Source organism: Coccinella septempunctata, chromosome 4 (assembly GCF_907165205.1).
Source record: "Coccinella septempunctata chromosome 4, icCocSept1.1, whole genome shotgun sequence".
NCBI classification, from domain to species: domain Eukaryota; kingdom Metazoa; phylum Arthropoda; class Insecta; order Coleoptera; family Coccinellidae; genus Coccinella; species Coccinella septempunctata.
In genome coordinates this window covers 12,915,517-12,940,843 of record NC_058192.1, presented here as the reverse complement: position 1 = coordinate 12,940,843, position 25,327 = coordinate 12,915,517, and the positions used below count along the sequence as shown (strand labels likewise).

Sequence of the window (25,327 nt, the reverse complement as noted above, 5' to 3'; positions counted from 1 at the left end):
ACAAGCTGAGTATCATCAAAAAACTTTATAGAAGCATTCCTGCGAGGTTAAAATAACAGAATTCAAACAATCAATAACTTGATATTAATAATTAAATTATATGGACATACGAGGATGTATTGATATTTAGTTAGCCTAGACCAGTTCCATGCATAAAAAAAAATATTGCGTTACCATAGCAACGAACAATAACCCATTAGAAGTGTCACTGTGAAGTTTGAGGTCAAAAAAGTAAACCAGAGTTACGCAATAAATTGAAAGAAAGATGTCCACCGAAATTGTGAAAATCGAAAAATTGGAGTATCGAGCCATCATCAAATACCGTATTTAAAAGGGTTAAGAGGTGAGCAGATTTACGATGATATATGCTTAATACCCTTGGTGTTTAATGTCCTTCGTATCCGACCGTGAAGAATTGGACTGCAGGCTTTAAAAGAGGTCAATTTTCCATTGAAGATGATGACCGATCGGGAAGGCCAGTTTCTGTGTCAGTCCCAGAAAATATCGATGCAGTTCATGACATGATTTTATCAGACCGTCCAATTGGGCTAAAACGTATATCTGAAGCACTGAATATTTCATACGAAGGCGTTCATCATATAGTTCACGTCAATTTGGACATGAGGAAAATTGCTGCAAAATGGAATCCCAAAAGCGTGCAAGGGTAGAAGCATCGGTTCGATCTGTGATCGATTTGATGTAGACTTGTTAAACCGAATTGTTACTATGGTTGAGGCTTGGGTACATTTCTACGATCCAGAAACAAAGCAGCAATCGATGGAATGGCGACACTCTGGATCTCCAAGACCTAAGAAGTTTCGTCAAAGAGGAAACCTCTTTGGTTTCGTGTCCAAAAATCTGCTGAAAAAGTTCTTGCTTCAGTTTTTCGGGATTGCCATGGAGTAATGATGATTGATTTTTTGGATAAGGGTAGAACAATAGCCTCAGATTACTATTCGACATTACTGACCACTCTATGGAAAAAAATTAAAGAGAAGAGACGCGAAAAGCTATCCAAAGGTGTTTTGTTTGTTCATCTCTTTCCTCAATCAAAGTTTACGAGGTCGTAAATTTTCTTCCAACAAGGAGGTAATAAAAGCTGTGGAGGTCTGGTTTGCAGAGCAAGAAGAAACATTTTTTTTTGAAAGGTCTAGAGACGTTGCAGGTTCGCTGTAATAAATGTATACAATTTAGAGGATATGTTGAGTAATAAAATATTTTGACATTGAAATGTTATTTGGTTCTATAGAAGGCTGAAAATTTTTCAATATATACTCGTATGTAGGAATAGGCAATATGTATGTGTTGCAATGTTGGGATTGAATCGATAAAACACTTTGGGTCCATTTATTTGAGGAAGTTGATTCGAACCCTCTCAACAACACCGAGAATACAAAAGATTTGAACCTCCAAACGTCATATAATTCTCTTGCAAGCCTCACGTATTCATATAGCAGTTGCGAAAATGGCTCAAACGTGCTTCAAGAGATAATTCGCTATCACATGAAATCACGAGATCCTTAACCACAGTCTCTCTATATTTATTTCAATTCCTCAAGAAAGAAGGCCTCCTTGACAGCGCGATTCAATTCGGGAAATAATCATGAATTTACAATCTTATAACCATGCATAAGTTTTTGGAACCAGCATGTGAAAAGCTAGCAGCCTAGAGCAATGGCTCTTCTAACAATAAGATTTATTCCTCACATATACACCATTGAGCCCTATGAAAACTTGGAGTAGCGTGTGCTTCTGATTGCTGAAATGAATAATTGAAATTTGAGTGCATCGTTTTAAGGCAACATTACAAATCAAACCCGTCACGCTGGAATGTAATCCATGTAACCCGCTTTTAATGAACGAAAATTATGCTTCCGACCATTCGCCATCAACGCCACGTGTTACACACAGCTAATTGGTTTTTTATTTTGGCGTTTAACACAGACATCAACTTTGATAATGAGTTTCATTTAGGGTTTTATCTAATACGGCACGCAGCACTAGTAGACAGTTTCAATTTAACGAGCATACTGGGTTATTCGAATTTTTTGTGTAACGGATTTATAATGAGCCTTAGGAATTATGGCCGACGAAAATTCTCTAACAAATTTTGTGAAATCAAGGACAGAATAGTGTTCCTATGGCCCAGTTACAAATCTATAATTAGAACATATGACTGGCCATTCATAATTCTTATTGGAGCTCCATCAGCCTACATTGGAGATCGATTAATCAAAAGTGTTCACGTATTTTAGCCCACAAACACGATGCCAGCAGGGATCGAACTGGATACATCCATTTTTCAGGATGTTATAGGTGCAGTATATCCTGTCAGAGGAGACATATATTATATAGGGCTGTTAGTGTGGCTCTTTCATGCGAAAAGTGGATGCAATTCGCCACCAAATGATTATTTAATGCGAGCTACTCGACGAACAACAGAATGTGATAAATTATTTATGTGACTGAATTGCACCCTAATACATTTTTGAGGGTTTTTCCGGAGGAGACGTTCAGTTCTCTGTTTCACTGAGGTGGTTGGAAGTCTTCTTTCATAATTTGAGAGAAGCTATAGGAGTGAATTTGCATGTCACCATTTTAGTTGAAACTCAATTCTTTGAGTCTTTCAGTGAATCGACAAGTATCAACATCAACATATCGTAGGAATTTTCAGAAGAAATTTGCATAATGATTCATTTCAGATCAATAAATATCGATCGATAATTATTATTATTATTTTTTGGACATATTGGTTTATCAGGAGGCGGTCATTTTTGAAGCACCAGATAACAGATTCAGAAAGAATGAAGAACAGTTTGATTTGAGTTGACATAATAATATTAACCCATAATAACCTAGTGTTACACATATGTAACGCAAATTTCACTGGCAAATCTATTTTATTTCTCAGTAACTGTAGCTATTAGCGTTACATATATGTAACGCCATTTTTCTCAAACAAAAACTATACAATTTTCGAACAGAAATTGAGTTGTTTTTGTCTTGTACACTCTATAAAGAATATTTATTCAATTAGAATAGTGATCATAACTCAGGTTATTAAGGGTTAATATGAATTTCATTCTACTCAATGTATTCTTAGAGTCTAAATATCATGTTCTCATAATGTAGCTGCTACATCTTTTATGACATTGATAAACTGTAACTCTTCCTACAAGGTCTTCATAAATGATTGAAACATAGCAGTTTGCCTAAAATTACTACGTGCTTGTGGCTTTTTACTGAATGATGAGTTTATTTATTTATTTATTGCCCATTTAGGATAAAAACAGTAAGAATTTACCAACTTAATCCACTTAATATTATAATAGAAAGAACTCGTCGAAATCAAAGAAAAAATTCTACTAACAAGACATGAAAAACTGTTTCAAGAGTTTTTTGAACCTGACATATCTATCCGAGAAAATGTCTATGCCACTATTTAATTCAAGACTGTTATAAGTAGTCTGAAGGCGACGCAGATGTTCACAGCTACTTGCCCTGTATTGATGTTGAAAGTGTGAAGTTTTCAGGATCTGTTATTGTAACCATGGTTAATGTTTCTCTGACAGCTTAGAATGAAGTCATTAATTTATCACTTTGTTAATCGAGTCTAGTGATTGTACGATAAAATGTCTAGATAATATAAATAATAACTTAATTATTTACTTTGACTGTGGCATACCTACATATTAGGGTGATATTGTTTTCATTTTTCAAAAAACTTGTTAAAGTTCAGTTGTTTAGATTTTTTATGGTATATGATTTAAAATGAATTGGTCGATTTTCATACATAATCATATCTATACTTCATTCAAATTTATTTTAGCAGTCGGTTGGCCATGAAATAATTTTCTCAAGTTTTTGTAACTAGAACGGAGTAAGGTTGGCACTCATGAAATGTCGTCAATGTCATAACGCCGTTGCCACAACTAATATCAATTTTTATTACGAAAATTCGGAAATGCCGAAAGTTATTGAAAAAAGAGACAGGGTTTCAGGAAGTGCTATTTAGAATTCAGGTCCGCTCATTCAAATAGTTATACCCTGATATTCTAAAATCCACAATATGTCAGATGGTGGCGAACATATTCAATGTAAGAGAATTTATATAATGTTTCATCTGAATCTAAACGACTTATATTTCTGCTGGATATTTCCACAATCAGAAAGATTGTGAATGAAGAGGATGACAAAGAATTTCCTTCTATTGGGAGACCCAAAAAAGTGGTGGCATTTGAGAATTTTATGTTTGAGTGAATTAATGCGAAAAGTTTACTACAGGATTTTCGATAAATGTCATCGGAGGATAAGGCTCCAAAAATGGATTTTTCTATTTTTCATTTGACTTGTCCTATACAATGTAAATGTCTCAAGGTACTAGTAAATACCTAATTATTATTATTACATCAATTTATTAAGATGAATAGCCACAAATACGCGCAAGTTGCCCTGTTACTTGTTTATTCATGTGAAATTTTTGTTCAACGGTGAAGTTGTATCTTAACTTGAAACTTCCTTCAATTCCTTTTACTTATATTGATGCAAGATGATTTTTGTTGAAGAATTTAACATTCTTGTAATTATCTGTTAATTCCTTCGAGAGATACCGATTTCCAACCACTGCATCATATGCATTTCATCTTCGGGTTAATATTTTTGAAATCTACAAATGATGTAAGCCAAAGAAGATAACGAATATTAACTCTCCTCAAGCTAGTGCATATTATGATATTATACCGATCTCTTGTATTTTTCATGCAAATAACTGGAGTTGGTATACCTTCAATCAGTTTGTATAAACTTTAATTATGTTAGTCACATATTTTCCGAAGAGGTTCGACATTGTGATAAAATACGTAATAACAGAAACTTTTACGTAGAAAGGGCAACATAGCGTTGATTTAAAACCCAAAAATGTTTTGACAAGCTTCATAACCCCACATTTTCGTACTATACAGAGTGAAATGTGTCAAATTTCCATGGCCAACCGACTGCTAAAATAAAATTGAATGAAGTATAGTTAGTCTCAACCAGTTCCATGCATACAAAAATTACCATAGCAACGAACAATAACTCATTAGAAGTGTCAGTGTGAAGTTTGAGGTCAAAAAAGTAAACCAGAGCTACGCAATAAATTGAAAGAAAGAAGATGTCCACTGAAATGTGAAAATCGAAAAATTGGAGTATCGAGTCATCATCAAGTACCTGTATTGAAAAGGGTTAAGAGGTAAGCAGATTTAGGAAGATATGCTTAATACCCTTGGTGATCAATGTCCTTCGTATGTGACTGCATAAGCTTCAAAAGAGGTAAATTTTCCATTGAAGATGATGACCGATCGGGAAGGCCAGTTTCTTTGTCAGTCCCCGAAAAAAATCGATGCAGTTCATAACAAGATTTTATCAGACCGTCGAATTTGGCTAAAATGGAAAAATTGCTGCAAAATGGATCCCCAAATGTTTGAATATTGACCAAAAGCGTGCAAGGGTAGAAGCATCGCGTTCGAATTGTGCTCGATTTGATGTAGACTTCTTAATCCCAATTGTTACTATGGATGAGACTTGCGTACATTTCTACGATCCAGAAACAGAGCAACAATCGATGGAATCGCGACACTCTGGTTCTCCAAGACCTAAGAAGTTTCGTGTCGAAAAATATTCTGGAAAAGTCCTTGCTTCAGTTTTTTGGCATTGCCATGTAGTAATCGTGATTGATTTCTTCGAAACAATAACCGGAGATTACTATTCGACATTACTGACCACTCTACGGGAAAAAATTAAAGGAAAAAGACTCGGAAAGCTATCCAAAGGTGTTTTGTTTCTGCAGGACAACGTCCCTGCACACAAATCTTATGTTGCCATGCAAAAAATTCGTGATTTAGGGTTTGAATTACCAGAATACCCCTCTCATTCACCAGATTGGGCTCCATCCGACTATTATCTCTTTCCTCAACTGAAAAAAAGCTTAAAAGGTCGTAAATTTTCTGCCAACGAGGTGGTAATGAAAGCTGTGGAGGTCTGGTTTGCAGAGCAAGAAGAAACATTTTTTTTGAAAGGTCTAGAGACGTTGCAGGTTCGCTGTAATAAATGTATACAATTGAGAGGAGAATATGTTGGGTAATAAAATATTTTGACATTGAAATTTTGTTTGGTTCTATAGTAGGCTAAAAATTTTTCAATATATACTCGTACTTGAATAATTTCTAGATGTTTGTAAATGATTTTGTGCATGAATATTATTATTTATGTACAAGTTCGGGATTCGAAGTGAATATAATGTGTCAGTTTTGAATCACAAATATTAGTCTCAGTTCGCCTTTTTCAACGATTCATTTTTTGCCACTCTACCCACTCACGTTTCCAGGCCATGTAGGCGCTGCCTCCAAACTTCGGAAGTTACAATTTGACGTGAAACTTGAGCACTTCAACAACCGCAGAATTCACATCATTGTTTCAGCTCTTCCGAAATCTCCAGGCAACGATCCTACCACCGAGCGCAAGAACAATACCTCCATCAGGATCGGTATAATAGATTCCCCAGACACAACCGACTGAAATGGAATAATTGCTCTCTTGAAATACGGGTTGTTACAAATTATTGTTGCGGAATTAACATGTGGGGTGGCGGATCGAAACCCCAAATCATGACCAATTTGAATCCGGATCCTGTGGGACAAACACGTAGAGGAAGTTCTCCAGGACCGACGTTCCTAATGACACCAGCTTGTTCTCTGTGGCCGTAGGGAGATGTGCAGGGATACATACAGCGTTGCAGAAATATACTTATACAAAGTGACAAACAAAAAACATCCAATATTAATGGATATACGGGTATTAGAAATAAGTGGATAAGTGGATTTTGGATAGGGAAATGAATTATAGAAAGAGATGTCTGAGTGAGATGATTCACAGAAATTTGGACCACACAGTAAATAAAAGTGATATACATTAGGTCTTAGTTCACTTCATTGTAATTTGCAGAATATTTACGGAAAATTTCAAGGTGAGAACAGTTGAGTAGACCATATGTACCGTGTGTTTTTATTGCTTTCAATTTGTTATTGGGTAATTGGAATGCTACGAGGATATGTATATTAAAAAATTCTTAGCCTACTATAGAACCAAACAAAATTTCAATGCCAGAATATTTTATTACTCAACATATTCTCCTCTTAATTGGATACATTTATTACAGTGAACCTGCAACGTCTCTAGACCTTTAAAAAAATATGTTTCTTCTTGCTGTGCAAACCAGAAATCCACAGCTTTTATTACCTCCTCGTTGGAAGAAAATTTACGACCTTTTATACTACTTTTTTTCAGTTGAGGAAAGAGACGTTAGTCGGATTTAGCCAAATCTGGTGAATAAGGGGGGTGTTCTAGTAATTCAAACCCTAAATCACGAATCTCTTGCATGGCAACATGAGATTTGTGTGCAGGGGCGTTGTCCTGCAAAAACAAAATACTTTTGGACGGCTTTCCGCGTCTTTTCTCTTTAATTTTTTCCCGTAGAGTGGTCAGTAATGTCGCATAGTGATCACCGATTATTGTTCTACCCTTATCTAAAAAATCAATCATGATTACTCCATGGAAATCCCAAAAAACTGAAGCAAGAACTTTTCCAGCAGACTTTTGGACACGAAACTTCTTAGGTGTTGGAGAAATAGAGTGTCGCCATTCCATCGATTGTTGCTTTGTTTGTGGTTCGTAAAAATGTACATAAGTGTCATCCATAGTAACAATTCGGTTTAAGAAGTCTACATCGTTTTAAATCGAGTACAGACCGAACGCGATGCTTCTACCCTTGCACGCTTTTGGTCAACATTCAAACATTTGGGGATCCATTTTGCAGCAATTCTTCTCATGTCCAAATTGAAGTGAAGTTAATGATGAACGCGTTTCAGCGTTGAATGAACTGTCATGAACTGCATCGATATTTTCGGGGACTGACACAGAAACTGGCCTTCCCGATCGGTCATCATCTTCTATGGAAAATTTACCTCTTTTGAAGCTTGCAGTCCAATTTTTCACGGTCGCATAGGAAGGACATTGACCACCAAATGTATTATAACATATCTTCGTAAATCTGCTCACCTCTTAACCCTTTTAAATACAGGTACTTGATGACGGCTCGATATTAAAATTTTTCGATTTTCACAATTTCCGTGGACATTTTCTCAAACTTCACACTGATACTTCTCATAACTCATTAGTTATTGTTCGTTGCTATGGTAATGCAATATTTTTGTTATGCATGGAACTGGTCTAGGCTAACTAGATATCAATACATCCTCGTATTATGATTTATATACATTGTAGTCGTTAACTTATTTGATTATTCGTTTTTTTATTCATGTTGATTTCATACCTGACGAACAATTTCGTTCATGTTTATTGCATTAGAACAATTCTGAATTGAGGTGAGCCCTCCCTAAACTTTGTTGTTGGCTGTTGTGCTGCTATCTCTTTATTGCATATTTTAGCCTTTTGATGAAGTCTAAATATACAGACGAAACGTTATCAACAATTCGTTTTTGTTAGTTAGGAATATATTCATCAGAATAGGGAAGGATCCGTTCTGCATCCATAGCTGCAGATTGATTTCTGTGTTATCGTTTGTTCTCACTTTGTTGTTATAAATTCATAGAGGGTCTTCTTAACTAACTATGAATTGTAACGGTTAAAGCTGAATGGAGAACATCTAAACCTACCTAACTCAATAAACTCACGAAAATAAAGTTCCATATAAAGTTTCACCATTGTGGGTATACCTATTTCCTCCGAATCCAATACCACATAAATTCCTCCAAATTTAATCAACGAAATAATTCCGAACGTTAGATCTAATGCATCTATGCCGGACATTTCGAAGTCTGAACCCATAAAGCAAATCCACGCTGATGAAACTTTTTACGACCGAAACTTTGTACTGAATGTCGTCTCCGAAACTGTGGGGAGAGGCGTCCCTATAAAAAATCTGATCTTTACAACTATGAGGACGACAACATCGTATATTTAGACATCGGGCGTAAAACTCCACAAAAGATATAGCATAGTTGAGATGAAGTCTGCATGGACGACAACGAGACTTTTCAAAATGAATAAGTCAAAAGTAGGATTTACGATCAGCAATTTTAAAGGGGTCATTTAAGGGGTCTCCAGAAATGCCATAAATTTGAATGGGGGTGTATGGTGTAGTTTGACAAATGTAGCCTTGATAAGGATCAAGTCACAGACTCGTGTCTCAGTCAAAGATATTTCGAACTGATATTTACTGGAATTTGACTGAATCCGTAAATGAATGAGTTGGCAAATAATTCGATGTTGTCTTATTGAGAATCCAGTGAGAGTAGAAGCAATAGGGTCTTTTCTCCAAGCATCCCCCACTTCATAAATCCAACAGTCATCTCCATACAATACTACTACCATCATTCATCCACAAACAAAAATTTGGATTCATCAATCAAGGCAAGCGTATTCCTTTCCTGGTTTCACTGTATTCATTCTCTGCGCCATGTTAGTCAGTTACCTTGTTGTTCAGGCGTGAGAGATAACTCGAAATAAGGACAGTATGAGAGAGATTGAGATTAGTACAGTATAAAACTTCGCAGACTGCGAAAATGTGTTACGCGTAAGAACGTGCCTAGTCTCGTGAAGAGATAAGGTCCTTCGAAGCCAAAATTTGAAGCTCAGATATTCATACATATGTTGAGCATTTTCAAACAATCTTTGTCTAGTTATCCACATTGAATAAAAAGTTTTGGAGCTTGATTTGGACATTTTAATACTCCTTTCTAGATCTTCACTTATGTGTTTGTTTTTACCTGGACATCATCTGGCCCTTCTTATTAGAACAATAACTCATTAGAATTGTCAGTGTGAAGTTTGAGGTCAAAAAAGTAAACCAGAGTTACGCAATAAATTAAAAGAAAGAAGATGTCCACCGAAATTGTGAAAATCCAAAAATTTGAGTATCGAGCCATCATCAGGTACCTGTATTTGAATGGGTTAAGAAGTGCGCAGATTTACGAAGATATGCTTAATACCCTTGGTGATCAATGTCCTTCGTATGTAATATGCGAACGTGAAAAATTGAACTGCAAACTTCAAAAGAGGTAAATTTTCCATTGAAGATGATGACCGATCGGGAAGGCCAGTTTCTGTGTCAGTCTCCGAAAATATCGATGCAGTTCATGAGATGATTTTGTCAGGCCGTCGAATTGGGTAAAACGAATATCTGAAGTACTGAATATTTGATACGAACGTTCATCATATACCTAGTTCACGTCAATTTGGACATGAGAAAAATTGCGTAAAATGTTTGAATGTTGACCAAAAGCGTGCAAGGGTAGAAGCATCGCGTTCGATCTGTGCTCGATTTGAAAACGATGTAGACTTCTTAAACCGAATTTTTACTATGGATGAGACTTGGGTACATTTCTACCATCCAGAAACAAAGCAAAAATCGATGGAATGGCGACACTCTGGTTCTCCAAGACCTAAGAAGTTTCGGGTCCAAAAATCTGCTGGAAAAGTTCTTGCTTCAGTTTTTTGGGATTGTCATGGAGTAATCATAATTGAGTTTTTGGATAACGGTAGAACAATAACCGGAGATTACTATTCGACATTACTGACCACTCTACGGGAAAAAATTGAAGAGAAAAGACGCGGAAAGCTATCCAAATGTGTTTTGTTTTTGCAGCACAACACCCCTACACACAAATCTCATGTTGCCATGCAAAAAATTCGTGATTAAGGGTTTAAATTACTAGAACACCCATCTTATTCACCAGATGGCTCCATCCAACTATCATCTCTTTCCTCAACTGAAAAAAAGTTTAAAACGTCGTAAATTTTCTTCCAACGAGGAGGTAATAAAAGAAGAGTAAAAAGATATATATTTTTTTAAAGGTCTAGAGACGTTACAGGTTCGCTGTAATAAATGTATTCAATTAAGAGGAGAATATGTTGAGTAATAAAATATTTTGTCGTTGAAGATTGAAATTTTGTTTGGTTCTATAGTAGGCTAAGAATTTTTCAATATATCCTCGCATGAGTGCTGGCTCTGAACATGCAGTCAGTGAGGAGTGTGGTGACTCAATCCAATCTTTTCGTGAGAACAGAGAAAAGGCCTTCAAAAATTCACAAGGCCGATAATGATGGCTTTCTTGGAGTTAACCCCTCATTGTCGGACGCAAATTTGTGCGCGAAGAGTGAATGCGGAGGAAAATAGATTATCCCGTCAGCGTCAGGACGAACGCAAGCCAGTAACGATGTACGCATTAACCGAGGCTGACGCGCTAATGATATCCAGACCACTTACCGGTAACTAGGTTAGCATGGTGGAATTGGCACACTGCATCCGCCTCATACCAAGATATACGGTCTCGGAAGTATCTGTAAAACACCGGAAAATCCTCTTCCGGTAGCATCCATGTGTTGCTGATGTTCACCTGTAAAAAGCACCATTAGACTCTTTAGGATTAGCTTCAGAATGATTGGAAGTTTATAGGGAGCTAAAAGATAGATAAATGCTCCATATATTTTCGGTTGTTCCTATCAACGTGATGAACAATATATACAGGATGTTGATACGTAGGATTCACGATTCTCAGATGTATATAATATAAAATTACTAATATTTATTGAAGACTCTGGAAATCAGTCCCATTCAGACATGACAAATTAATATGTGATCACTGAGGATAGCCAACCTTTACAGATGTGAATGAGCAATGGTTAGAATTGTCTGGACCTTATGAGAGTAACACATATTTGCGATGAAATATTGGCTTAAATATTGCGGAAATACCTTCGTTAACACCCTTCATGGAAAGGGATTACTTCTGTCGATCAAGCCTGGGGGGCCATAGGTCCGAGAGAGAAGGTGACATCTCCCAAAATCCACGTGTAGGGAAGTAGGTGGAATCAGAAAATATAAGAGCACATTTTGAGCTCGGTAAAGGTGTAAATTGAATCTTTAAATCTCTTACCAACAAAGCTACAAGATATCTGTAAGCAGGAGTACCCCAGGTGTCAGCACTAGAGCCCATACTTCACGATATTTATATCAGTGATGTACTAAAGAATCCAACAAATATGCTCGCATAATACAAAAATGACATAGGACAGCAGTCCGACAAGAAGCTTCCGATAAAATACACTATTGGTGAATTAAGTAAAAAATCAAACTTAAATGATAAAAGAATCAAGCAATACTATTTCAAAAAAGAAAACTGGGAATTACTACCAATTTAGAAATTCAAGGAGGTGTAATGGAGTGGTGAGACAAATTGAAATATCTAGGGATCACACTAGACAAAGGTCTGACTTCGAAAAGCCAAATGAAGCGAGCGAGCGACAAAACCAAAGCAGCGAGAACCTGGCTTTATCTACTAATAGGTAGAAAGAGCGATATATCGAAAAAAAGACAAAATTGAAAAAAGTCAAAGCTGTCGCCGGGCCTCAGTAGCCTATGGAGTCGCTGCAAAAAGCCATGTCAGGAAAATTCAGACCACAGAAAACAAGCTGCTACGATGTGCAGTAGGTCTGTAGTCTCATAATCACTATGATTTAAACCATGGTCAGCATCTACTCTTCTTTGATGCAACCTTCTCCCCTACGTTGTCCTGATGATGACAAATTGACTAGTTCAATTCAGATCGTAACACTTGTTCATATTCATATCAGTGGGTGGTATGCATCTGAATCAATTCATATTATTGGATGCAATATTTTAATTTTGACTTCAACTCCCTCAATTTGAATACCAAAAGTACGATTTCCATTAAACTTCGTCGTCACAACTCAATATAGTTAAAACAATATTGAATCATAATCGAGAAGGATAATTATGTCTGTTCTAGAAGCTCCTCTTCTTATCTTCCCATTACGAAACGCAATAGTCGTTTCGTGGAACTTCGTTGCGTGCTTTCAAGGAAATCGCACCTAGTTTGGGGAGTTTCCACATACGACTTCTGAAAGGAATAATCGATAGAGGTGTCTGTTTCCATTTCTGATCGTATTTCAGAAATAGGATATACCGTACTCTTGAATTTCATGCGTATTGCGGGATTATAATTGTTGTTGGATGATGATCACAACATTGTTTATTGGCAGAGAAAATTGAGCAACTCCGAAGATGAAAACATTTCAACTGAAATATATACAAAAATCGGAATATTATTTCTATAATAATAGTCATGAAGACCTCTATTCAACAACATAAATTATAAACAAAATAACTACAGATTTTTGAAAGAGGCGAGGTTCAGTGTAGGGTGAATCAATGCTTGAGTTTCATCGGATCATATAAACAGCTCAAATGTTGGAAATAATTCTTATACAGATTTGTGATCACCTCTTTTATTCTATTTAATAAAGAATAATATGTCTCAGTCGAGTGAGACTAGAATCTAAGCTATGTGAAGCTGGCACCCCCAAATGCGAATTTTGAAACAAAAATTTCAGGGTCGTTTGTTTGAAGAGTTGCTCTTTCAGAATATGTATCACATATCCATCTACGGTTACATTTATTGAGAGATTTACGACTCGAAAGCTGATCTTCGAAAAATCCTGAAAAAGATGGGTTCAGTTAAAAATTCGTCAAAACCGAACGGTTGCACCTAGATGGATGAAATTATCAGCTTTATTACTAAAAGAGTTGCTCTTTCAGAATATGTATCACATTTCATTCTACGGTTACTTTTATTGAGAGATAAACGACTCGAAAAATCCTGAAAAAGCTGGATTCAGTTAAAAATTCGTCAAGACCGAACGGTTGCACCTAGATGGATGATATTCTCAGATTTATTACTAGAAGAGTTGCTCTTTCAGAATATATATCACATTTTCATTCACGATAACTTTTTTTGAGAGTACACAGTTTTCATAATCATGTTGTTAGTTGAAGCTTTTCCTCTCAATTTTCGAATTGAATGTTTAGTGATTTAGAAAAATATATTAGGTACATTCCATTTCTTCAGTTATCATGCAACCAACAGATAGGGCTGGATGAATATATATTCCAGCAATTTACTGCAATAATTCCTCGCTGATTCTGTATCATCAATATTCATTTCCCTCACCATCCCACAAATACAGGATGTCTTCCTGCTTTCAGCGTGGAAGTAAGGAAAAAGACCTGATACATGGAAGCCATTAGCGTATCTTTCGGTGGATCATTAGGGTGTAAAGATATACGGGCGCTACGTCAGAGTCGTCCTCTATCTTAGCAGAGGGAACGTATAATTAGAAGCATATTTTAATGTTTTGCACCCATTTCTCGACAATTTTAATAGAGTCTAAAACGCGGCCGTATTTCACACCGTATTATCATGTCGGGCATCTGGAATGGGGCCGACTAAATCTGGTGAAACCAGAAGTAATGAATGGCAGATTGCGATACGGTATAATTCGGGATGGGAATTCGGAGAGTGGATGACTCGAAATCGGGAAAATGTGTGGAACTAGAGGAGTGGCGAAGAATTTGTACCCAAAATTCTCAAGATAAACCAGTCGTATGCACACAGCTCAAAGGTCGAGTTGATATTTCAAGAATATTGAACAATAACTCGAAATAAATAATACTAAAATGAATTGTACATTTTCTAGGGTGCCCTATTTATAAAAAAATATAAGTAGTCATTCCTCCCTATTTTTGGTTTCAAGTCAGCCTGTGCCAGTTTTGGGTTCCACAAAGCTAAGCATCTTTACATCATCATGAGAAGGTACAAGAGAAGATCTTTCAGTACTTCTTGCGAGGGTAAAAAAAATGTCCAATCCGATCTAAGTGGAGGGTTTCAGTATTCAGTTATTCGAAGAAACTCCAAGGCCAACCTAGGAAACAACGTGTGGAAATGCATGCAGCAGACTTTGAATGTATGCAGATTGTAAGAAACTTTCAATATGCTCTGAACCGATTGATATTTCCCGCAATTTCTTGGGGTTTCACACGATTCTCTCCTCTTTGACCGATTATATACTATCCCCAGTTTCAGGAAGTAACAGCTTCCCAAAAATACTTCAGTAGACATCAATATTTCATTCACGTAAATATTCGAGTATGCCCATAAAATTGGATAGCTCTTTCTATGAAGAAGTGAACCATCTGTTTCAAGATTGATGTTCCCAAATATGAAACAGCAATATCCTTATTATATAGCTGATAAATTACCAGAGGTTGAACGTATAATCATCACTGAATAACTCCATCATCTCTCCTTCTTTAAAATGAGCTCCTGGGGCAACCTCAACAAAAAGAAAGGGAATTCATCAACATATTTGAATATCGAATACGGATTTTCGGAAACTTATTTAGATTTTATAGCAGGAAGCAGTTTACCAAGTAGGAAATTCAGACTCCGGGACATCCGATCCTCGCAGAATTAACATATCGAAAGGATTTTCAGGTATGGTGAATAAAGCGGAGCCAATTTCGGTTTTATCGTAAAGTTCAAGAAAACATTGTAGGATTTCGTATACGTCAATTATTTCTTTTGCGGGCGGATGCATCCAATACGAAAGGTAATCCTTGGTAAACTGAAAAACAACGTTATTGGATATTCAAAGTGATAGGCAAACGTATATATTATAATGTTTGAGCTCAGGCAGGAGGGGGATTTATTGTTGACAAGGGTATTGAATTGTTTTCCCAAGCTTATGGCTTCAAACAGGTAGATATAAGTGAAAACTTCAGTGGTTCATGAGTCGATTCTTATTTCATGAAAAACTGTGATAGACTTGAGCGAGGAATACCGTTAATTTGAAGGTGAACATTTTTTTCAACGGAAAGTAGAACTGGTCAAAATGAAGTGTTTCACCAAAAATCACCCATACAAAACTTTCAAAATGACAAAGTTAAAAAAAAAATCGAAAATGATTACTACCGTTATTTTAAATAGCTTGCGACATATCTACTCGTACCAAGGAACAACTAGTGGCGGCTCCATTTTGGCCGCCATCAAAACAGTTCGGGAGTGAGAGGGTTCAACGTGATGTTGTTTTTAGGAAGTAAGGAATTGAATAATTATGGTTTGTTACATTGTCTGAAAAGTTTTATAGGTGCGTGGTGTTATTTAGTTTTATTGCTTTCATTATAAGATATTGTTTTACAAACGATGAGACTTTTCAATAAGAGTTGTAAAAGTTTAAAGAAAACATCTGTTAAATGGGCTAGAAGGGAGTGCTGGAGACCTAACCCATGCAATATGGTCGGGAGACATAATAAGTTGTCCAAGTTGCTTAGAGCTTAGATAATAGTTTGCTTCAAAAAAAAGGAAATTGAATAATAGAAATACACTGCGCAAAAAAATTAACGCACATTATGGAAATCTCAAATTTATTCTACAGCTGAAGGTGTTCTCAATGATAATAATTTTTATCAGAATTATGCATGCATATGTTATCCACATTCAACGGTTTTCTTCAATATAGATGTTTTTTCCCAGCAGGAATAAAAAAAGATGTATGGCTCCATTCTAAAATCTAGTGATCAATAGTTTTTCTTTCGTTTTATTTTCTACACTCGATCGCTATGCAACGCGAAACACGCAATTCGACCCAAGAGGAATGTGCCCAAGCGGTAGTTTTGCGAGAAGAAGGGTGGACATACACAAGAATTGCGGAAAGGTTTGGACTTCCCCATACAAGTGTGTCCAGAATGTTGCAGCGATTCAGGGAGACAGGTATGAATGTCCGAAGACCAGGACAGGGTAGACCACGGGTAACAACTGCCATTCAAGAACGTTACTTGAGAGTTTCTTCGTTGAGACAACGGTTTGCAACCACTCGCCTCCTTCAAATTCAGCTTGAACAAACTCATGTGGTGCAAATTAGCACTCAGACAATAAGAAATCGCCTCAGAGAATATGATTTAAGGCCTCGTGTCGCGGCAAGAGGCCCAGCTCTTACCCCAGCCCATCGAAGGGCGCGTTTGGATTTTGCGAGAGAGCATATCCATTGGGAAGAGGCCGATTGGGACAGAGTTCTCTTCACAGATGAGTCTAAATTCTGCCTCTACCATTGTGATCGAAGTCCACATGTATACAGACGTCCACATGAAAGATATGCTCAGTGCAATTTCCTGAATACTACTGGTTTCGAGGGAGGATTGATTATGGTATGGGGTGGAATATCTTTGACTGCTCGCACAGACCTAGTGGTCGTTGGTAATGGAGCTATGAATGCTGATAAGTATATAAGGAACATTCTTGAAGAGCATGTAGTGCCATTGGCCCCATACATTGGTGAAAATTTCATTTTTATGGACGATAATGCCAGACCCCATCGTGCACGCATCGTTCAGGAGTACCTTGAAGAGGTTGAAGTCTCTCGAATGGAATGGCCAGCAAGAAGTCAAGATCTCAATCCGATTGAGCAGGTTTGGGACAACCTCAATAGAAGGCTGACAAGTTCAGAAAATCATCCAGCTACTCTTAATGACTTAGGAATCCAACTCGGAGAAATCTGGGAAGGATCAGATCAGAACATTTTAAGATCACTCATTTTGAGTATGAACCGTCGTTGCCGAGCTGTAATTAACGCAAGGGGTGGAAATACCAAGTATTAAATCACTTATCAGCATTTCAGTATTTTGAAAATTGTTCATTTCTTTTCTTTCACATAAGATTCGGTGAAATCCTGAATTTTTCTTCCATTTAATTTGTCTTATTTCGTTCAAAACCTTCCCGATAGAACATAAAAAATAAGTTATAAAGTCAATGTAGAGTTAACTTCCATTAAAATTGAGATTTTCAGAATGTGCGTTAATTTTTTTGCGCAGTCTAAATATAAAAAATAGGGTTCTAAAAAGTAAAAAACATCTCGGAAATAATTGTGAGAGTGACTCTGAAATAGCAATTTTATGCGCTGATACATCTGATTATGAAAACCTTGACATAGACAATCGTTGGTCTTTGGAAATTGTTTTCTTTCAATGTTTTTCCTGATAAACAAACTTATGGTCAAGTCTCTCTCGCCCCCTGTTCAACTCTCCCATGGGTTAGAGAGACATGAGCCAATTTTCGGTTCCTAAAAAAAGAATTGCAGTACTCAAAATATTCATCTCACCTTCACTCTACTATTATCTATCGTTACCTATTTGAGCATTATATCTTCACGCAAAAAAAAAATGAGTTGCTACCATTCACAGATACAATTCAAGTGGCTTCAGAGTGAAAAGGAGTTCAACTCTCCCGGAGTCCCCATACTGTTTGAAGGTCAGAACGTCAGAACTAAGATGTTTTTAGACATCTTAATCAGAACTACCTAAAAATCTATAAATTTTGCTATACTATATGTGTCAGACTGACTGATGTAGTATAGGTATCTCTTATAAATTGGTGAGGAGACTGCTTTTGGCTGTGTATTAGTTCGCAGCTGTCAATCCATTCAATTCACAATAAACACAAACCACCTCATCATGATTAATGCTACTCAAAAATTGATGATACGGAGAAACAACTTGCAAAAATTTAATTGGAAAGTCCTCAAGGACTCGGAGCAACTGTGCTGATACCAACAAGGGAAATACAACCCTAGCAAGCTCCGAGGTAGATGTGTAATTGGATGGTACTCATCCCTCCTGAAATTCGCCGAAACTGAGACCTCGAACAAAACGGGACTCCTCCGAAGATGATCCCCATCGAGCGACTGACGTGTCAGAATTACCGAGTGGAATGAACCGACAAGATAACGCGAATTCTGAATCTCAGCAAACCGAATCTGAAAGGAAATTCCTGCATATTCAACAATGGAACACCGGCAAGAACCGCACCTAAATAAAAGGAATAAATCAACCTGATTTCAACGGGGTAGAAATCATAATAAGCGAAAGCTCAGCGTGCTCGACACCGTCCTGAGAGCTCTCAATCCCCCGATGCTGAACAGAGGTCGGGGCTCAAGTGTCTCCGTTAATTGACGATGCGTTCGCTGGAGATCTTGAGGCCCGAGGAGGGGGGAAAGTCAAAAGAAAACGTTAAGCCTTCAGATTCAGACGGTCCGACATAATTGCTTCGACATTAGGGACTTGATTAATCATCCTGCGGATTTACATTTTCCTTTATTGCTAACAATTTATGGGAAAGGGTGATTATTCCCGGTGCCCTGGACCGTTTTGCAGCTCTCGGAATGGATGGAAGTCGGAATGGGATTCAGGTATTTTTATTGCGGCGTCCTTGTGGAAGATTCCGGCTCGAAAGAGGAAATATTGAAATTGTACGTGACCTATAAGAGATTCCGCTGGTTTTCTGTGAAAAACGTCCCTCGGCAATGCTTGCGATGAATCCCGATTCGGATTAATTTGTTTCAACATTGGTTGATGTTATCCATCCGGGGAGGGGTTGACCCTGATACTGTTTCAGTGGGGTATTCGGACGCCCGCAGGGTACCTCAATACGAGTGGCGCTCTTTCTGGGGATTAACGGCTACTTAATGATAGGAGAATGAAATAGTTTCAGAGCTTCCATCATCTTTTCATAAAGCAAAATCCCATTCCTATGGAGTACTCAGTATCTCAGCGAGGTTAGGTACGAGAACTTTGAACCGAAAATATCTGTAATTGAGCCAAATGTTCAACATAATTCAAGGGATTATTATTTCTTTTTTTAATTAATCTAAGCATAACAATTTGACAGTCCTTCTGTTTCTGCAATGGAATTACTTGTTCATCCATGAATGCATTACAGAAGTAGCAATAAGAAAATCATTAAACTTCAATAAATCATAATCTGATACTCGTATCTTATTTTGAATGCTCATAGCTTATAGTCTAGTCACCATATTGATTTAATACGTTATTTATCTTTTTCTTTCTGGTGTTGCGGAATAGATATGTAGCGAAAATGCATGCATGCATTGCTGTATCCCGTAACCGAGAATAAATCTGCAAAAAAACTCAAAAAAAAAACTACCGGTGCGGACAGACTTATAATTTCTAGGACTAATTGCGACTGTGTCATGTGTGCCCTCTTGTGACTGAAGAGTCCCAACCGTGATATTTCCACACTCCGGGCATGGATAGTCACCAATCAAATCTGGCCGCCGCTGTATCCTTCTCGAGTCTCCATTATAACTGTATACCAAAGTCGTCCACTGTGACCTGTCTAACGTTAGTTGTTCCCAGTTATGATTGGCATTAACTGATTTTAGGGATTGATGTAGTATATCCTCAAACTGCTTATACTGACCTCCTGGTTTCCAGGCTCCCTCTGTGAATTCGCCATACAGAGCTATTTTGAGGAGTCTTGTGTCTTGCATCCTCAGAATGTGCCCGCTCCACCTGAGTCGGGTCCTAGTTACTTGAGTCTCAATTGTTATACAACTCGCGCGCTGCAAGACTTCTGCATTCGAAACTTTGTGGAACCATCTGAGATGTTGCGTTTTGTTCAAGCTTTTTAATATGTCGCCTGTAGGGCGTCCAGTTCTCGCTTCCGTAAGGAAGCGTTGGGATGACCACTGCTTTGTTAACAGCTGTCTTGGTCAGATTGAGGTCGTGATTTTGAAATACTCTGTCCTTTAGCTTCCAAAATGCCCGTGATACCGAATTGATACGGTAAGCCCTAGTATTTATGAAGCTTCACAAGTATTTGAACTGCTCGACCTGTTCTAGAGTTTCATCCTCTAGGCTGATATCTGTTTGAAGGCTTTCTGGCAGACCTACCAGGATTTTGTTTTTGTCGATATGATGTATCTGAACACAGACCATTTTAAACTGAAGTGTTGCTGAAGGATGTCTCTCAACATTCCATTTTCTTTTTTCCTCAATTATCATGAACATAATTTGAGACGCAATGAATAAGAGTATGGTGTTTTGTAGATTTTTCTTGAAATTCCTTAACCTTTAAGATATCAACAGACGACATATTTCGCAGTTCTGATTTTTCATATTTATATAATGAAATCATCTGTTCGTTTTACATATAACTGTCTGCCTGATGAATTTCTTCTACTCTGATCTGTATTTTATATCGAAGTCTAAGTGGAAAAGAAACTGACGCACCACTAATCGGGTCTTAATGAAAATGGCGATCTGTTACAACAGAAACGTTTGTTATCCACTACTCCGAAGATTTATCGTGTTTTTCCCTGCTTCAAGAGAAATATGCCTTACAGAAAAACAACAGGTGGGATAGCAATATTCCTATTGTTCAATTGTAATAAATTTTCGCACGAAGCCTCCATCCCAAAGATAACGTCGGAATCGAGAAAATATTTTTGTCGACACTCTGCAATTCCATAAGATTCAACGAGTTCCGAATAAATAGGCTTTTTGCTGATTTCATTATCGACAATATTCGAGCGGAAACACTTTGTGCTAGTTTTCAAGGAGCACACTATTTTTCTTTTTCTCAATGGTATCATGTCAAAGAGTTAGCTCTTCTTCTGTAGGTACATACTATATTCAAAACACGAAGTTGATTGCGGATAAAGGAGACATAAGACAAGTATTTTTCTATTCTCGTATTCTTGTATCAATAAGTACAATTTTAATTCATGTCTCATATCCAGGGTATCATTGCAGAAATTCAACAACTTATCTCTATCAGCTATAGTTTACAAAAATTTTGTGGGTCTGGTTCAATTGTTATATGATATCGTACACAAAAATTGTACTGAGCTTTGAACCACCATGTACAGTAAGTAAATGAATAGGTTAGCGATGAGATCCGACACAAGATAGAAAAGGTCTTCTTTTATATTGCTCCAGTGTGTATTGGAGACAATCCAAAACCACTAAGCGATAAAGAAATTTCCTACAGACCCAACAAAAATGACATCAACGTGCCGTGAATCTAAATAAGAGCTCAGAAAAATGTTTCCACATCGACATTAAGCGCCGTCGATGATCCATAATATCAGAAATATGGAATTGGATGCCCTCCATCGACTGAAAAATTGCTAAGCGGCTAGAAGCTCCAAGAATAAGATGGATATCCCGCAAAAACTATCCCCCAGTTATTTATTTCATCATTTTCCAGGCCGACAGCAAACAGATTACCAGGGGAAACAAACTTTCAGTAGGAAACCCAACTCGTTAAGCCTATAGGTATTTTTGAAAGGTTTAGTCACGTTCCTCACCGGCTCAGAAAGACGCCGGAGAAGTTTTTTCAACTTTCTCCCAAGATCCATTACATTTATGGGGCAACCTTCATTTAGAAGGCTGCTTTTCTCTGCCTTTTTTATTGTGTGTGCATTTTACGATCTCCAGGCCAGCTTGCCACGCCTGGGAAAGGGGAGAAATTAGGATGAAAGTTTCACGTGCTCCTAATTGCGAGATTTTGTTGGCTCCGCAATAGGCTGTTTCAATATTTGGCTCTTCGCAGCTGAAAGGGTGGTGATGTTTTTTTGTACATGCGAGAAATCCGCAATTTCCTTGGTTTTTTGTCTTTAACGATTTTAACATCAAGATGATTACCGATTGTATATAAGATGAACGAACCTCAGTTTGCTTTTTCTATTTTTATTCCGACTGATTCAGAGATTTTTTCAACCAATAGATAACTCTAGTGAACGATTCTAGGAAAGGGATGCTAGGCTTCTTCTCCAAACAATTTTTAACTGGTTAGCGCCATCATATTCAGACACTGGCATTGTCAGACTGAAGTACTGTTAACATTTATGGATATTCTCCATGCGAGTCTGAGTGGAGAAGAAATTTCCTATTGAGAATGGAATTCGTTTTCAAGCTTTCAATTATTGATCATTCTAGAAGAGTTTCTAGATTCAATCATTGTAGAAACCTTTTTTGAGTCTATAAATATTGAAGGAACTTAAGACAAGTCATGCTGGTTGTAACAGCATACTCTTCGAATAGAATTCTGCTGTGAGAACAAGATGTAGGTAAGCGTTGCACTGACGAGTAAACTAGGTACCTATTGTTTCAAGATACTCCGTCAATCACTATGAAAAAGAAATTTATTCTCTATAAAGAAGAAGGTATTCAACATAAAAATAACAGCTTATTCTTCTAACAAATTGATTACGAGGATATATTGAAAAATTCTTAGCCTACTATAGAACCAAACAAAATTTCAATGTCAAATTTGGATACTTTTATTACAGCGAAGGAGAGAGATGATAGTCGAATGGAGCCAAATCTGGTTAATAAGGGGGGTGTTCTAGTAATTCAAACAAGATCAAAGAGATTTGTGTGCAGGGGCGTTGTCCTGCAAAAACAAAACACCTTTGGATAGCTTTCCGCGTCTTTTCTTTTCAATTTTTTTCCGTACAGTAATCTCCGGTTATTGTTCTATCCTTATCAGAAAAATCAATCATGATTGCTCCATGGCAATCCCAAATAACTGAAGTCTTTTCCAGCAGATTTTTGGACACGAAACTTTTAGGTCTTAGAGAACCAGAGTGTCGCCATTCTATCAATAGTTGCTTTGTTTCTGGATCGTAGAAATGTACCCAATTCTCATCCATAGTAACAATTCGGTTGAAGAAGTCTACATCGTTTTCAAATCGAGCACAGATCGAACGTTATGCTTCTACCCTTGCACGTTTTTGGTCTTCATTCAAACATTTGGGGATGCATTTTGCAGCAATTTTAATCATGTCCAAATTGACGTGAACTATATGATGAACGCTTTCGTATGAAATATTCAGTGCTTCAGATATCCTCTTTTGCCCAATTCGACGGTCTGATAAAATCATGTAATGAACTGCATCGAAATTTTCGGGGACAGAAACTAGCCTTCCCGATCGGTCATCATCTTCAATGGAAAATTTACCTCTTTTGAAGCTTGTAGTCCAATTTTTCACGGTCGCATACGAAGGACATTGATCACCAAGGGTATTAAGAATATCATCGTAAATCTGCTTACCTCTTAACCCTTTTAAAAACAGGTACTTGTTGATGGCTCGATACTCCAATTTTTCGATTTTCACAATTTCGGTGCACATCTTTCTTTCAATTTATTGCGTAGATCTGGTTTACTTTTTTAACCTCAAACTTCACACTGACACTTCTTATGAGTTATTGTTCGTTGCTATGGTAACGCAATATTTTTTGTATGCATGGAACTGGTCTAGGATAACAAGATATTAATACACCCTCGTATTTTATGCTAAGGTCTTAATCTTTGTTCTCCCAAAAATACGAAATTGAGATGATATAATAGTTTCAAAATTGCGACTTGTTACGTGCTCACGATAGATTACACATACAGAAAATTTTTAGTCTACTTCAATTCTTTTTCGCAGGAGCTGGAGCTCATCATATTTCTCGATTTCTTTTCATAATTATATCTTTCTGGATCTTTAAATTTTCCTACCTTCTCAACTTTTACAACTTATTATGTCTTATCGATACATCCGAAAGCAAGCGAAACAAATTAGTCATGGAAAGATACAAAAAACATCTTTCCAAAACACAATGGAGCAGAACGGAAGGAAAAAGATTCAACCTGCTGCCAGCTAACCCCATCAATAAATTCAGGGATCACTTTCCAACCACACCACTCAAATAACTTGACCTCTGCCTTGTGCTTCGAACACATATACCCATTAGTGCCGAAATTAAACGTGAAGAGAAATAAATATAACTCTCTACAATGGCCATTGTGTAGTTCCAGTTCATAGCTGCCATTCCATTCTATCCCGTTTGAGTTTTCCCCGTAGATTAATAAATTCGTTGTCCACATTAATTGGTTATGGAGTAGAAGCCCAACGAGCGGAGTGGTTACATGGAGTAGTTGAGAGATTGGTCGGCTACGGCGGAGTTGCTCTTGATTTAAATTTAATTAATGTTTTTATATTCATACTGTTGCTACGAATCGGGAACGATAGAATGGGGGGTCTTGAAATATTAAATTAGTTTTTTGCTCTTTGATTCATCAGACTCATCAGAGAGCGACACTCGGTGGATTAGTTTCCCGAGGGAAATTGTGTTTGTTGGCGGAGCAGAAAGAAGTTTCACTGCCTTCTGGGGTACATCAAGTTTTTCGGAAACTGCCTGTAGCCCTTCAATTAGAGCTTATTTCAGGACTTTGTTAGCAAGTTGAAACTGGTGACTGACAATCTATTAATATAGAGCTGATAAAAAAATGATGTCAATAAGTACAGGAGAATGATAAAATGTCATATTGATCATACGTCTTCGACAATATGATTATAGCTTTCTGAATGGTACAAACTCAAATTAAGTGCTTAAAACTCCAGATAATACCAAAATCATTCTGTTCCAAAAGAAAGTGACTTTATGTTTTTATTTTGAAAGTTAGAAGAAGACTGAGAAGGAAATATCTTCTCAGTCCCGTCACCGTAGCCAAATATAGCTTTCTGGATGGTGCAAACTCCAATTAAGTGCCTAAAAGTCCAGAAAATA

General features: G+C 37.1%; 1 protein-coding gene across 1 annotated transcript in view; it reads right to left on the bottom strand.

Annotated features, from left to right (window-relative positions):
• Window positions 1-25,327, bottom strand: part of LOC123311595 — a 132,833-nt gene that overhangs the window by 90,551 nt on the left and 16,955 nt on the right. The window contains exon 2 of the mRNA XM_044895648.1: window positions 11,324-11,453. Within this exon, the coding sequence (XP_044751583.1) occupies window positions 11,324-11,453 (130 nt within the window). The remainder of the gene's footprint in view (window positions 1-11,323; window positions 11,454-25,327) is intronic.